Here is a 15,459-nt window from a genome sequence, read left to right as displayed (position 1 = left end):
TGGAAAAATAATTACACGAATCGCGAATAATAAGTAAGGATCGAAATTATTTAATTTCAACTTAAAAATTGCTTCGTATCTATTCCAAAAAAAAAAAGTTCGAAAAATTTCTATTCCTATTTAATTTCCATCATCCGGTGGCCGAAAAATCGAACCAATGAAACCGGGAAGATAGAAAGAGAGGATTGGGCGGTGTAATGATTTTTTTCACGAGGCCAGATAATCATCATTCGCCACGGCCCCGTGTCACCGGATAGTACTTATCAGTAAGAGATTGACGGCGAGGCCTGCGAGCGAAGGCAGTCACCAACCGCGGCGCGGAAGCTTGTGGTGGGACGGGAGGGGGAGAGGGGGCGGTGGAGAGGGGCATTGGCGGTGATGCTGAGAAGCGAGAGGGAGTGAGAGAGAGGCGTGGAGGGAATGAGATCGAGCCAGACCCCCCACTTGCTGTTCGCGAGTGGCGGCGCGTGTCAACCTTGCCTTGTCCTTGAAACCACGCGACCGCGACCGTACAACGAGCCAAGTCGCTTCGACGCCGCTACTAGACGCTCTTGCACGGTTCTAGGAATCAGCTGATTGACCGACAAAGGGGGAATTCCTAGAGGGTATCCGTGGTCCGATCGGATTTTCACGGCCTGCACGTGAATGTGCATGGAATTATTAATTACGCTGATGCGAGCGATTGAATTTCCTATTATCGTCTCTCTTCCTTTTCTTTCTTTCTTCTTTTTTTTTTCTTTTTGTAACACAGTATCTCTGTTCGAGGATCTTTGGATTTAGCCTTCCTTGGGTTTTATTTTTAAGAGCGTGTCGATCTATGTGTCGGTTGGGATTAATTAAATTATTTGTGTGAAATGCGAAAGTTTCGTGGTGGATAAAATCGATTTAAACGTATTTTTGGAAAGGAGACGTAATATATTAGGAGGAAATGTATTTATTATTCGATTCGATGTTGGTGAATAAACTAAGAAATGATAACGTTAAAGAATTGGCACAAGAAGGCCAATATATCCAATCTGATTACGTGAATAAACGACAAAAATTGGTTTAAAAATGACAAAGTCGTAGCGCATATCTTGACTTTCTTTTTCTATTTGATAAGTATATCCGCATCTAAACACGTACACATAGATAACAGACGTTCATCGTCGTTTCACTCTTACATATTCAGGTCGAAGTATCAAATCTCATATGCATACCACGAATATGCATACGAAAAAACGACAAGATTAGACACATAATATTCTGTAAATAAAATTTCCGTATTAATCCGTATTAATTCCGTTGCATTTAATTAATTATTGTCAGTCGTTTATTTTCCACGTTGCGTTCAGCGAAATGTTTTTCGCTCGTCCAACGTGTCATTCGCAATTTTAGCAGTATTGAAGGTCGTACGCGCAGGGAACAAAGGCGTTAAAAAGTGACAGGGAAGCCAACTCGGATAACATCTATTTTACATCCAGTTTAGATCCCTTAACACGATACAAACGACGTTACTTTTTAATATAATTTCCCTTAATTTCATTGCTATAATATAATTTCTCAATTTCGATTTGCGATATGTAACTTCTTCTTCTACGACGACGTTCTGAAATATTCGTTAAAACATAACCTCTCTTCGTTAGTGGAAACGTTCATGTACTAAGTGCCGTATGGACTTCGAACCCGTAATTTTTTCTCTCTCGCATATATTATTGGGACAGGCAGAGGTAACGAGGACGCGAAAAATCGCATTTGATTAAATCAAATTACCTGATAGAAATTATGCGACTCGATTACCATTCTAATGGCGATTAGAGACAGCCTCGGGGTCTGATAAATAAAAGAACGGTTTCCTCGAACGGGGCTCGTCCACGGGATAATCGTCCACGTTTCGACGACTCGTTCGAAACGATTCTCCTTTCTTGTCGAGTCTATGAAAATCGTACGTGAGAGGTTAGGAGAATCCGGTCAAAGCTCGTATCTCGCGAGACCTGTTTGCCTCGAGATTTTACGTAACAAAAGATAAGCAACTCGACAGTTAGTGCAGATAACCAGGAATTCTAATTCCCGTGTCTGCTACTTATGCAACAAACCGGCCGGTCTCTGTAAAATCGTCATTTTTTTTTTATACCTGGAAACCTTACGCATCGCTTGGAGCAATACACTTCGATGGGCCAAGAGAAGAGATATATCGTCATTGAATCGTCACGAGGCTTTTGATCACTCGCGAGATACGTAATACGGATGGAAAATCCTCTCGTCGTTGGATCTTCTCGCCGATCGTTTCCAGGAAAGATAGCCGCGAGGCCTCCAGCCAGCTATTTACTTTGACCCAGGGCCCAGGGTTCACGATCGAAATAATAAGGTGCTACCGTACAGCTTGTCATTCGGCCACTGTATCGCGTGTACCATTTGCTGCCAGTTCTGCGCCGCAAATTGCTGTGCCAGAGACGCCACCGGCCAACCAGAGCCGCATTATGGTAATACACCGATATAGTATAGTGGTTTTTCTTGCAAAAACCAGACGCCTAGGCGACGATCCAACTTTCCTGCCGGCACTTCCTGCTTTCGTAACGAAACCATTAAACGTTTGAATTATGGTCCGAGCACCGATGAAACGTTTTATGATTGAACATCGATTAGAGGTGTCATCGATGGAACAAGAAAATCTGTGCAATAGCGGAAATGAGAATCGGGAATAAATATAAACCTTCTTGGAAACCGAGAGTATTTCATTGTGAAAATACGACGAACGATATTTATAGTAACGTAGTAAGCATCGACTGGTATTGAGAATTTTCCAAGCGAGAGTTCCTGGAAAATTACTCACTCGGGAATTACTTGAAAGACTCTCGATCGTGATAATCAACGTTATCGTGCAAACGGACTCGAGAGATTAGATTCTTCGTGTTGGGTGATAACTTCTAATCCCTTACTTTCTCTTTTGTACTTTTCGTAACGGCGGAAAATATAGCGACGAGATACGATTCGTTCGGGTTGCAGACGCCCTCTGTGATCCTTGGACGACGAAAAGGGCACGTGTTTGGAACGTGGAAGGGCCCCGAAGTTCGAGGACCCACCGTTAGGAGGCAGCATAGTCTTGAAGATCCCCGTTTTTGGCTTGGCTCGGTGGTGGCAGGGATTTTGGGACCTCGCCGGGCGCCAGAACTACGAAAGGGGTCTGTAGACCGGTTTAACTCGGAGAACCTCCGGTATTCGCCTTCAGGTGGCAGCACCTCTGCGAACGCGCGCAGATACCTCCTTCGCTCAGTACGCATTGGAAGCTGCAGCGATGCACATGATGCGTGAGGCCCACTTCGAAACGGTTTTTAAACGTCTCGATTACCCACGACATTATTTTGCGAAGGAAACGTTTCTCTACGATGTTATGTATCCTTACGATGTAGGAATAAAAGAGAGAATAAGAGGAATAAGTAAGATGATTGTAAGATGCGTAACGATAATATAATTTGAAAAGTAAATTTCAAGTATAATAAGGTAATAAAGAAATTTGAAAAGATCGATTCTTACGAACTTATCGACTAAATGATGAGATATTGACGAGAATAAAGGTGATTAAGGAAAGACGAGGAAATGAACGAATAAGACCAAAATATAAGTTTTGACAAAGAGATCAATATTTATTTGATACTCTTGCAATGATAAGCGTCGATCTTTTTCTATTCTCACGATAGAGAGGAATTATAAACTTCATTTCTCCGCACTCGATATAAATATAAATTAACGCAATCATACGTACATATGGACATACAGCCTCTCGTATCTTCCTCTCTCTTTTCTCTCTCTCTCTCTCTCTCTCTCTCATATACGTATAATCTTAACATATAATCTACAAACTAGGCGATTTCTCGGTTAATTTTACAAACGTTCCTCGTACTTATTACAACCACGGTACACGACAAAACACTCGCTTGGCGTTTTTTTTTTTTTACGTACAAGAAACAGAATGGAAGACCTCGGTGATTCTTGTTGCGTAAGGCACTTAAAATACGACATTCGTTTAATGATATATACACAATAGAAACGAAATAGAACGCGAAAACATGGATAAAGGGGAGAAATGAGAAGAACGGGACGAAACGAAATGGACAGGCGTTAACGAGAAACGTAAATGGATTCAACAAAGCAATGAAACGAACTTTCTTTACTCCGACGAATACGATTCCTCTAACGAATGAGATAAAATAATATTTACAAGGCACTGTATAAGGCACTGCCTCATAGGCTACTGGCCGACTGCACGCACTCGAAAAATATCGAAATATCAAACTCTTCTATCTATCCAACGGCGAGAGAAATGCTTCTAGCTCGCGAGACACTTCCTTTCACCCCCTTAACGAAAGAACACGACTTCTGAAACGCGACAGTACAGTAAGGAACAATGATCCGTGTGATCGTGACGCGGGTTCTTTTCTCCTCGAAAATCGACATAAATCATTCTTCTCTTCCGAACAAAACCGAAGCGTATAACATATATATCTATATATCTATATATATAGATATATATGTGCATATATATCACTCGTTATATCATCCTTCTCACCCGCGACCGATTTGACTCCGTCTTTAAACAACGTCCAACACAAACAGAGATCCTTGGACAGACATCCTTCACCTTGAATCCTTTATCTTCCCTTTTTACCATGGCCTCCACGGTTTCTCCTCCACTTCCCGTACGACGCTTTTCCTCATCACTAGGGCGAGCGGTTTCTGAAGAGGCGGACTGCTGTATACACGGGGGTCGAACTCGGGATCGCTGGTGTAACCGTTTGCTGGCGACGTCGCGACGTCCCTGTGGCTGTTGCCTCCGTTGGTGTAGGCTGTAGGCTGGTCGCGGAAAGTGGCTGGTGGCGCCTCGAAGGCCACAGGACTCGCCGCGGACGTGGACGTGGAGCTGGCAGAGCTCGAGGAGGACGAGGCGGACGCCGTGCTGGCCGTTCTCTGGGGGATCGGGATCAGAGCCGGCATGGGCGAGGTCGGCGCGGGGGACGAGGCTGGTGACGTGACCGGGGTCGCTTTCGCACCGGCGGGGAGCACCAAGGCTATGTCACCGTTCTCCAACCTGGTAGGCACCAATTGCAGGCCCATCCCGTTCGCGTTCGTGAAGAAGATCCCGTTCGATTGTTGCACCTGGATCCTCGGTGTCGCGTCCACTTGAGGAAGAATGTGGACTTGGAGCTGGGTGGTCGGTGGCGCCGGTTGCACGGGTTGCTGGTTCGCCGTCTGTCCGTTGTTGTTGCTCGTCTCGACCGGGCCGAGGCAGGAGGCCAAGTGGGCCATCAAACGTCTCTTCACGGAGGCGTCCAGACCGGGAAACCTGCCAACCTCACCGGCGCATTCCGTGAAACCAGCGCGGAATTTGTTCAACACGTTAGGATCGGTCGCCGCTGCCAGGGCAACCTGTTGACGCTGGAGTGTTTCCAGGTGTTTCACCGTCATCTCCAGAATATCCGCCTTCTCCAGCTTCGAGTGTCGCGCTGGCTGTAATCGCAAAGATAACGGGCCGGTTACGTAAGAATTATGAAGAGTTGGCACAGGTTTTAGGAGTAAAAAAGTTTCGAGAAGAGGAAAGGAGTAACGATATGTTGCCGTGAATTTGTACGAGTTCGCTTTGACGATTCAAGCTTGTTCGTTGAAATTTATCATTCGTTCCGAAAAGGGGGAGAAATTGAAGATCGAGGTATCAGAGTACCGATCGAGATCGAGAATCGGAAATTTGCAAAAAATTACGCGTAACGTTGAAAATCGTTGTTACTTACGTCTTTTTTCATGGCATCTAGTATGAGGGTCTTCAGATCATTTAAGCAGTTGTTAATGCGGGCACGTCTCCGCTTTTCCATAATCGGTTTATTACTCTGCAACAGAAACAGAACCGCTACGTCAGACACAAATATCGAAAATATTTCAAGCTAGTTTCGATTTCTAATGTTAAGACGCGGGGTTTGGGCAACGTTGCAAAATTGTCGGAATACTTTGTTGCCATTTCTTCGGCGTGAACAAGGACGGACAATAGAACATCGACGAGGCCAATCAAGTATAATATATTCGTCGACAACTCTATTTCTCGAAACTTTTTGAACTCTTTGAAGTCAATTCTCGATTCTCGCTACTATATATATATTCAGATCTTCGCCAAAACGATCCCGATCAGACGGTCTCGAAAAATGCTCAAACTCGACGCGACTTCGATCGTACTTTCGATCCCATTCTTTTCAAGGGGCGAAGCAAATTAAACAAATTCCTCGGTAAATTCGTTTAAAGACACTAACCCGTCGATTCTCCCCAGATCTTCTCGTGGTCGTGGTCGTGGTGGTGGTTTGGGCAGGGGGTTGTCCAGCCTCCTGGGGCACGTGTTGCGCCGGCGGCGTAGCACCGACGGTGACACCGCCTGTCGGCATCGTGGCACCCACCCCGGTCACCATCGTACAACAAGTTTCTTTTATTATCACAAAAACGAAATTAACGAGAATTCGACAAACTGTTCGCCACAATTTGCCGTTGTTTCCTGTTTCTACACTGCACTGGTAATCCAAAAGAGTAGCGTTATTACGCTCAACTCGCTGTGTTTATTCACTGCACGCCTGGCCAGGCTGGCAATCGCACTTGTGATCCGCCAAGCGACTGGCCGGACGACGAACGATGAAATGTTTCGGATAAGGGTTGTTTGTTTTCTGCCCTCTCGAGAGCACGCGAGAGTACCGCGATAAGGGAACGTAGTACTGTAGTATCCGTACTACTTGCTCGCTCGACTGAGTCTTTCTCCCTCTGTCTCTTTTTCTCTCTGTTCTTCGCCTCACTGAACTCCGACTACTCGGAACGGGCGTCAGAGCACGACTGACCGAGCGAACGAACGACGAACGTCTTCTGTCGTCTCGTCGAAGCGTGCCACCCGATGGAATGCCCGGCGGAGGCGCTGCCACCTTAAGGGTGGGGGTGACCAGCCGTCAGGGGAGGGGATAGCGCGTGACGGTTAACCTGGACTTCCCTTCCACCACCCGAATTCCGACGGTCGGACGGCACCCGGTTGCCTTTAAGAGCCCCCACCCAGGGTTAGAACCCCCTCCTGAGCGGATCTGAACCGACGACCGTGGCGGCTTGCCTCGCGCGGCTCCCCCACCCCGACCGGGGACTCCGGGGATCGATCGGATTTTTCTGCACTGTCATCCACCGTTTTTCCCTCCTTTCTTCGATCTTCCTCTTCGATCTCTCTCTCTCTCTCTCTCTCTCTCTCTCTCTCTCTCTCTCACTCTTTCTCTCTTTCTCTCTCTCCCCCTCTCCCTTCCCTTCTTTTTGAAACGCGCCAATTTCGACCCCTGGGGCGTCGGTTACCTCCGTTCGAATTTTGCGAGGAATAAAAAGAAATTTGCGATTACGAACAATGGGATTATCGAGGATTAACATATAGTAATAATAATACTTGGTTGTACAGGGTACAAGGAAAAGCAAGTATGCAAGGAGAGCGCGCACTTTCGAGCACGTTCGATCGGAATATCGAAGTGCATGCACGATGTTCGGTGTAGAAGAAAAATTAATGAAAAGTAAGGAAGGAGTAAACAATGGATGAGGTCAGACACGAAATCGTGGCTGGATCGTGAACGAGAACCGATAAGGAACAATGCCGGCGCAGTGTTTTCCCGGGGAGAGGCGATTAGTCTCGTGACGCGTATCGCTTGTCGAAAGGTCATTAAAACCGGCTGGTCGCGATCGAGGGAAGTGGCAATGGTAATTTCTAGACAGGGACGCACGTACACATTGAACGGGCACGAACGTCATCGGGACTTATATCACGTTCTTCGAAAATAGCCGAGTGCCACCGTGCGTCGAGTGCGGACTGACGCACGCGCGCACCACTGGCACGTGCCTCCTACTCCCTCCCCGAGTCTTTCGAAATTACTCTTTCTACTTGTGCGACCGATTAAACGCGCGCCACGGCATTTATCTCGGCGCATACGTGCACGTATGCCCGGCACGAAACACGGATACGTTGTATTTCTTCCGATATGCCGTGCAACCGTTTCGTTAATTGATATCGGATCCGATAGAACCTGGTCCGGGTCCGATGTCGTAAGTTTTTCGTGAGCTACGAAATTATTGATTGATTGCTTCCAATTTTGAATGGAAAATTTTGAAAAGAAATTTCTAGAAAAAGAAAAAAATGATGGACAAATTACGCGTTTTAAAGATAATTGTATGGGCATTGGTATGTGGAGTCAGTAATGGGATAAGTATTACTCTTGTTGGAGAAATTTCGAAATCTTTGTGTTTTTTGTAATTTTATAATTTTATAAATAGCATGACGAAACACATTTATAAGAATATGGGCGGGATTAATTAGATTTATTACGTGACGAATTACAAAATTTTTTTTTACACTCCTGGAACAAAATATTGCTCGATCGAAAAAAACATTATACGGGCAAGTGGAAATTCCCCACACTCTATCTCCGGGAAATACCAACGACCCCGAATAGTCAAAGGTTTTCTGCGTAGAAAACGTCGCATCGCAATACCCCGGTTCCTATTCCATTTCCGCAACAAGAATCGCGTTTCCTCGATAACGAATCGCTTAGCGAAGCGTCACTCGAACCAACTCGTGTACACCGATTCCCCGGCTATCTTCTGGGAGTATCTCTAGCTGAGAGCACGGACGTGTCAAAGGCTCGGCGGGCAGATAATCAGCGGAGCCGGCGCGCGGATGGTTCCGGCGCCGAGTGAAGTCAGCTAAGTATTCCAATCGCTGAACTCTGCCGGTCTACAAAGGGTGGGAAACGGGCAAAGCGTGTAAAAGGGCGACTGGGAGGGGGAAGCAAGCCCAGGAGTTCGTAGAAGCGCGACGTAAGTGCGACGAGGATCGTTCGGAGGATCGTGCTCTGGCGTCTCTCTTCCTCGAAACGGGACGAGAGAGGCCGAGTCGTGCAGTGGTTGGGGGTAAAAGATCGGCAAAGGACGAAGGGACTCACCCTTGCGAAGATCGAACAAGGACAGCGAAGGATCGCGAGCTACGAATCGACCAGACCCACGGGAACGACGCTGCTCGACTGCGACTGCGAGCGAGACGAAGAATCGGCGGCCGCCAATCACGTGACCGAGATTCGACGCGGCGTACGACGGACGGGCGCTGATTGGCTGCGCGCTTCCCCCTCCACGCGCGCCACTCGAGGACGAGCGTGCCGCGCGCGACGGTTGCGTGGGTGGTGGGGGCGCGATCGTCATTCGACTTTGAGCGGCGAAGCGATGCGGCCGTGTCGCGGCGCGTGGGTCGAGGCCCTTCGGGGCCACTCGATCCCGTGGAATGCGTGGGGGAGAAAAAGTGTGCGGCGTGTCGGGGCCCGGCCGAATACCTGTGGCCTCTGCGATACATCCTCGAGTTCTCGTTCGCTCGCTTGTGGAAAATTGGGCGGCCGACGTGGGTGTGCGTTGTCCGCTCGAGGGGAATCGAGGGCGCACTCCGTAATCGTCGAATCGAATAGATGCATATAGAGAATGTAGACTGGAGAGCGTGACTCCAGATCGATGGAGGGAATATCGAGTCGCGCCTGGAGTACGTCAGGTAGTCATTTGTAGGGTAGGGAAGACAGGAATTAGTAATTTGAAGGACGAGTGACAGGAGAATACGATGGTTCTAAATTTGAAACGTTGGTATGAAAAGAAAGTTGATTTGTTGGAAAAGTTAGGAATAGATAAGAAGTTATAAATTATTGTTAATCTTAATGATGTATGGGCAGGTAGAGGAACATAATCGTAATAATGGGCTGTTTGATTTATGACGACCAATTCTACTTAGAATATCTTATAATAAATGTAGAGATATATTTTTTTTTATATTTTTATACTTTTATTTAAAATATATCGAATTTTAAGTTTTTTTTTATTAATTCTGTTTTTTTTAGCGATATAATCGATTACATTTTACGTACAAAGATATCGATTCGATGGAAGTACAAGTTCAATAAAATATAATGAAAATGTAATGTAGGATGTTATGTTGGATGTAGTATAGGTGGAGCAAGAAGGGTGAACGAGAAGAGGAGATGCTCTGATAGAGTGCTACCATCTGTTGGCGATTACGGTAGGTTTTTTCTCACAGTCTCCGACACGCTCGATCTTTGCAGGATCAACGGAATACAAATCAATCGATTTTATTCAAATTAATTCACTTTTTATTTGCATTCGATTTCAAATTTCATCGTATTTGCAATTCTAATCGATTCTGTTTAAATAATTAACACTTGTGATGTACCGTAGTAAACTGTAATTATTGATTTTTTTACCACGTATGATTACATGGAAACAATATTTAGATGAATTTTTTCTAGTTTTTTTTCTTTTCTTTTTTAAACGCAGCTGTGATATAATCGATCAAGGTAAAATATTTCTCGTTTCTTACGTATTCGATATCCTCTTGAATCTCTATGAGTCACAGAAACGTCTAGAGTCTAGACAGTCTACAGATAAGGATCGTAATACTTTGATATTACACATGGTGGGTGTTAATCTCTCAATAAATTCTGCCACGTTGCGCGTATCACGTCGAAATTCTATTCGATACACAATCAGCTTTCATTATTACTTTTCAACGTTTCCATTCGCATTTGCATCCAGACTTGAAACACCAACTTGATACCCCATGCAAATCCCTTTCTGCATAACAACAGTTGAATATCTTCTGTGTCAGTGGTCAAATGTATACTTGTATACTTGTATACGTATATTCATTTTCAAATATTCTACGTTTACGTCATCAATTTTTGTATGAAAGTATATTTTTATACTTCCAATAACAAAATGTGATTACAAAAAGGAAAACATATTTTTTTCCTTAAAAAATATGTTTTCTTAATCCTTCAACAAATTTTTATACGGATCTACATATATATATTTTTTAAATGATACACTGTTATTCGAGTCTCAATATTTTGAGTATTTATGCAAATGCATGTATTAAGTCATTTACTAACTTTTTCCACGCAAGATAATTATCTTCGTCACATAACCTTCGATTCAGTCACAGAGCGCCACGTTCCAACTCGTGGCCAACATTCGAATTCGGTTATCTCGTTGAAGATCGATCTCCATTCCATCACGTGTTTAACACACACTCTCGAGTGACTCGATAAAGCTGCTTACTCGAGATACGCAGCAAAGCCACCTTAATTCCTACGTATCCCTTTCGAGAAAACGTTCCCGTTACAAATATCTTCCTTTATTGTATTTCTTAAATACAATCTTCTTTTGAAAATTTATTTCTGCTTAGCCACATGATTAATCGTATTAGCATAATTTCCTTTCGAAACTCCGCTTATCTTTAACGATTTAAAGTATTGAAACATACGTATCCTTCAACATGATCTTCTTTCTAAACTTAGCTTAGCTGCGACGAAGTATTGCAATATAGCAATGACAGTGGGACTTCCGCAAAAGCTATTAGTGCGTCTTAACATTCTATGGCGGTCGTCTATGATGTGACTCATTAGCCTTATAGGGTGCCTTTGGATTACGTAGCTCTTGACTGGTGGCCGGATAAAGGCGTACATAAGACATATGCCTTTGGCCGTAGCGGATCGACATTAATATTCGCTCCCTTTGCGTCGAAATATCAGATTAGTGTCCGCAATTCGCTTCCGCCGTCTTCCGTATTATTTATTTGCACATTGTAGGAAATATAAAAGAGTGCAACGAGTGAAGAGAATAACGAGTATTTTAGAAATAATATTTATACACCTTTCGAGTTGTTGGTCAACAACTCGTTCAATAATTTCTTTTTGTTTTAATTATTTTGCTTTATATATAGAGAAAAGTAAGATAGATTTGAAACATTAAAATCTTTAAATATTATCTTTTATTAAATTGCTTCTTTCTTCGAATATTATTATCACAGATGATACAATCTATAATCGATGTATGATATTTTATAAATTATTGGAATAGAAATAGTAAAAATCGAAAGTGAATTATAGATTATTATCTCTATAGAATAAACGGATTAATCTAATATATCGCAGAAAATACTTCTTTAGTTTTAAAGAAAAATAGTAGATGAGTGAGTAATTTCTTCAGAATTAGAAACGTTTCTAATAAAATTTATTCTTCATATTATTTTATATCTTTTTATTATTTTATTTTAGAACATTGAAATAATGTTCAAATTTAAATAAAATGAAGTTGGAAAGGTAAATTTTTCAAAAACAAATATAAAAATAAATACAGGGTAAATAATTTTTATGAGTAAATGAATAATCCTGTATTTTATCACCGAAATTGAGAATTAAAAAAATTGGATCTCGTTTCTAACTTTCGATAAAACGATTCCTATTCCTAGATAGATTAATATTTCGTGGAAATTTATCGCAGTTAAAGAGAAAAGGTGAAAATAACATGTGCGCGTTATATGGGCAAGCATTTGCAGTTTTTCTCTTTCCGATAAAATTATACTCCTCGTTCCTTGGGGCTTTTTCATTTACATTGGACCATCGCAATGCTATGAATTGCTATGCTTTAAATTTTCTCTCTCTTTTCCTTTTTTCTTTTTTTATTATATTTCCATTTTAGAAGACAAAATTCAGGTTTATAAAATTATATCACGTAAAACTATATGGATTAAATTATTATTGCAATATTGTTCATTCATTTCTTCATAATTCAAAATAATTTACTATGGATAAACTATGAATAAAACATGAAACTCGAAAATATTGTTTCATGTTTTCAAAAAGATACTTAACATCTTCAAATCTTGGAAACTTCGAATTCAAATATTTATTTCATTATTTTATTACAATACAATTATTATTTTCGTCCTTCATCCCAAATATTTTTCTTCAATCAAAAATTGAACAAATTGTCAAACTTTCTCATCGGATGTTCCCGTTTACATTACGCGAAATTACATATAATTTCCATTAACCATCAAATTGAAACCATCTTATCTCAACTAACTTCGACTCGAATAACTCAACTTAAACGATCTCAAACTTCTCTAATCCGAGCGAGGCTTTACGTGCTCTCAACACGAGAGAGAGAACGGAACCAGACCTGTTGATAACATCGCGCGACCAATCAATTTCGAACCACGCGAAACACCGAATCGAGTTTCAGTTTAAGCAAATTATCCTCGTGCATTCCCTAAGGACAACCCGTATCCTCCTGCAAAGTCGAATGACCCTAACGAAATCTCCTTCTTGTTTCTCGATAGTTATCGAGTTCTCGATGCATATAATATAACCACCCACGATGACTAAATAAGTTTCTAAACAAATGAACGAAAATCACTTCCACCGAACTCTCTGCAATTTTTTGGCAGCAGCGTTTTATAACCCGAATCATTACATCCACTTTTATTGAATCTAATAATAGCTATTAACCCTTATTTCGATATTCGAAATTTTAATCTTTTGCAAGTGAAATGCAAACCATGGTAATAAAGAGAGAGAGAGAGAGAAATCTGTAATTATGAAATTCTTCATTCCTTTCGTTTCGTAAAAATGCATTCCTAATCTTGAATCTAATATTTATCTATTTCTAAAATTTCTACTTAAAGAAAATTATAAAATTGGACGTGGCGAGAGCGTACAGGATTAGCTCTTCCCTTGTTCCGTATTTGCTTAACCGATAATAGGGGCAAATTGTTGGCCTGTCAGTCAGATAGAGTGAACGCGTGCACACAAGGGAATCAAGTGCACGCTGCGTGCCAGTTTTATGACTCGCCCGGGGCTGCCAATCAGACGCGTCGTTCGAATCGCATCCACGATAGGAATGGCACGCGCAATTTTCGGTGCTCGATTTTTCGAAACCAGGCCTTCGCGCGTACCAATCTGAAGGATCGATACCGACGTATGGATTCTATTGAAAGAAATACGCGCTAAATGGCGTAGCATCGACAGGGATGACGCGTTTGTTGACCATGAACCACGGATATGTTACGACGGGGTGCCATTTTGATTCTAAGCCGAGATTACGATTCGATTACGGCTTCATTCGTTGGAAATCCATTAAATTTTGTTTATTTTTTTTTTGTTTTTGTATATAAATGCTTTTCTGTATATCAATTATAATTTTATTATCGATTAAATATTGACAATATTATCGATCGTGCATAATTTGAAGAAGATTGAAACAGATTGAAAATTGTTGAATGTTAATGCTTGTTCGAATAATATTGTTGATGAATAATTTTATTGGTTATTAATTAAAAAATTGAAGAAAAATCATAAGGTGAAATTGATATATTGTTCGCAAATGTTTCTTTGTTTCGGAGCAAATTTGTGATAAAAAAAGAATTTACTTTTTTTGGTAAAAAAAAGTTTATATATTTTTCGCAGCTTTCAATTCGTTTTCCTTTTTGAATAATTATAAACCGTGGAATATCTATTTTGTGAGAATTGCGCTTTGAAACGGAATTTTAAAGAGTTTTTCGCAATTTAAAACGCTTAGAACGATAAAGTGCCAAAAAAAAAAAAAGAAATTATAACGTGATAAAATACTGAATAATAATAATGCGATGAAACACTTTTTTATTATAAGTCATCTTTGGTTCTTTTATTAGCAAGTTTGTTCGGGATTTATTGTACACGAATTTTACCACAAATATTTCATATTTACTACTGAATTCATAATGTCTCTTATTTACCTGAAATATATAGATATATATAGAACATATTGGCCGGAAAATTTTGCAAATGCATATCTTTATAATTATTCTTAATATTACTGGAAAAAGAAAAATTTCCATTCTTTACATTTTCATTATCTTAACTCTTTCAAGTTCTTTCCTTTTCCTTATATACGATACGAATCTTGTTTTATCATTCATTCAGAATTTAACTTCCTATCTCTTAATTCCAGCGATTAAAAGCCCCACATCTAAAGTCCATTACTAACGAAAGAATTGTTTGCGCGGTGACGAGTTGATTCGAGAAAGGGATTAAAAGCAGCATTTCCGCAACCGTTTCTCAAGTCGAGCCGGAGGAAACTAGAAGGAAAGCAACAGGAAGGTGAAACGAAAAATTGCAGGATACCATTTTTCAGTAGTAAACATTTTGGCTCGGCGAAGTCACGGTATGATCGTGTTTACGGAGGTTTAAGTAACGAGCACAGTCGTATTTCTCCGTGTCATCCGCGAAAATAAATCTCGAAAAATTACTTCAGCAGCCGTGCCCTGGAAAACGTCGTTGCATTTTTTTTCCTTTCTCTCTCTCTCTCTCAAACGTTTTGCCATGAAAAAAAAAATGAAAGGAAAAAAGGGTGGAAAAAACGCGAAGGTTTCGATAAATACGCGTGGAATGCTTCGCGAAAAAAAACGCGTACTCGTTTAGAAAAAAATGTTTTTTTTTGTCGTTTCGAAACTGTACTGATGAATCGAAAAAAGGTTCGTCGATGTTCGAGAAAAAAATTCGACCTGAGTAATTGGCTATCGTTAGAGATACGAAAGGGTTGTTGGTTCGAACGACGAATTTTAGG

At 41.6% G+C, this 15,459-nt stretch overlaps 2 protein-coding genes across 8 annotated transcripts in view; one reads left to right on the top strand and one right to left on the bottom strand.

Annotated features, from left to right (window-relative positions):
* LOC108004018 (uncharacterized) overlaps nt 1–15,459 on the top strand; it is a 340,152-nt gene that overhangs the window by 273,756 nt on the left and 50,937 nt on the right. For 3 of the 6 annotated variants that reach the window (XM_028669815.2, XM_062084172.1, XM_062084170.1), the window contains one exon: nt 2,986–3,934. The exons of the other annotated variants lie outside the window; for them this stretch is intronic. In XM_028669815.2, the coding sequence (XP_028525616.1) occupies nt 2,986–3,291 (306 nt within the window). In that variant the 3' untranslated portion in view covers nt 3,292–3,934. Of the gene's footprint in view, nt 1–2,985; nt 3,935–15,459 lie in introns of those variants that run through there. 6 annotated transcript variants of the gene reach the window in all.
* LOC108004017 (protein hairy) lies at nt 3,599–9,040 on the bottom strand. 2 transcript variants are annotated; one of them, XM_017066637.3, is made up of 4 exons: nt 8,964–9,040; nt 6,273–8,755; nt 5,763–5,858; nt 3,599–5,484 (listed from the first exon to the last, which is right to left on the bottom strand). In XM_017066637.3, exons 2-4 carry the CDS (start codon nt 6,423–6,425, stop codon nt 4,642–4,644), a joined length of 1,092 nt encoding a protein of 363 aa, XP_016922126.1. In that variant the 5' UTR covers nt 6,426–8,755; nt 8,964–9,040; the 3' UTR covers nt 3,599–4,641. The 2 variants fall into 2 exon arrangements, with proteins under 2 accessions (XP_016922126.1, XP_028525613.1); XM_028669812.2 differs by lacking the exon at nt 5,763–5,858 and having other exon boundaries at nt 6,273–9,040.

The sequence above is a fragment of the Apis cerana genome, linkage group LG13 (assembly GCF_029169275.1).
Source record: "Apis cerana isolate GH-2021 linkage group LG13, AcerK_1.0, whole genome shotgun sequence".
In the NCBI taxonomy this organism is placed as follows: Eukaryota; Metazoa; Arthropoda; class Insecta; order Hymenoptera; family Apidae; genus Apis; species Apis cerana.
The sequence above is the reverse complement of the archived record's forward strand: the minus strand, read 5'-3'. Positions and strand labels throughout refer to the sequence as shown.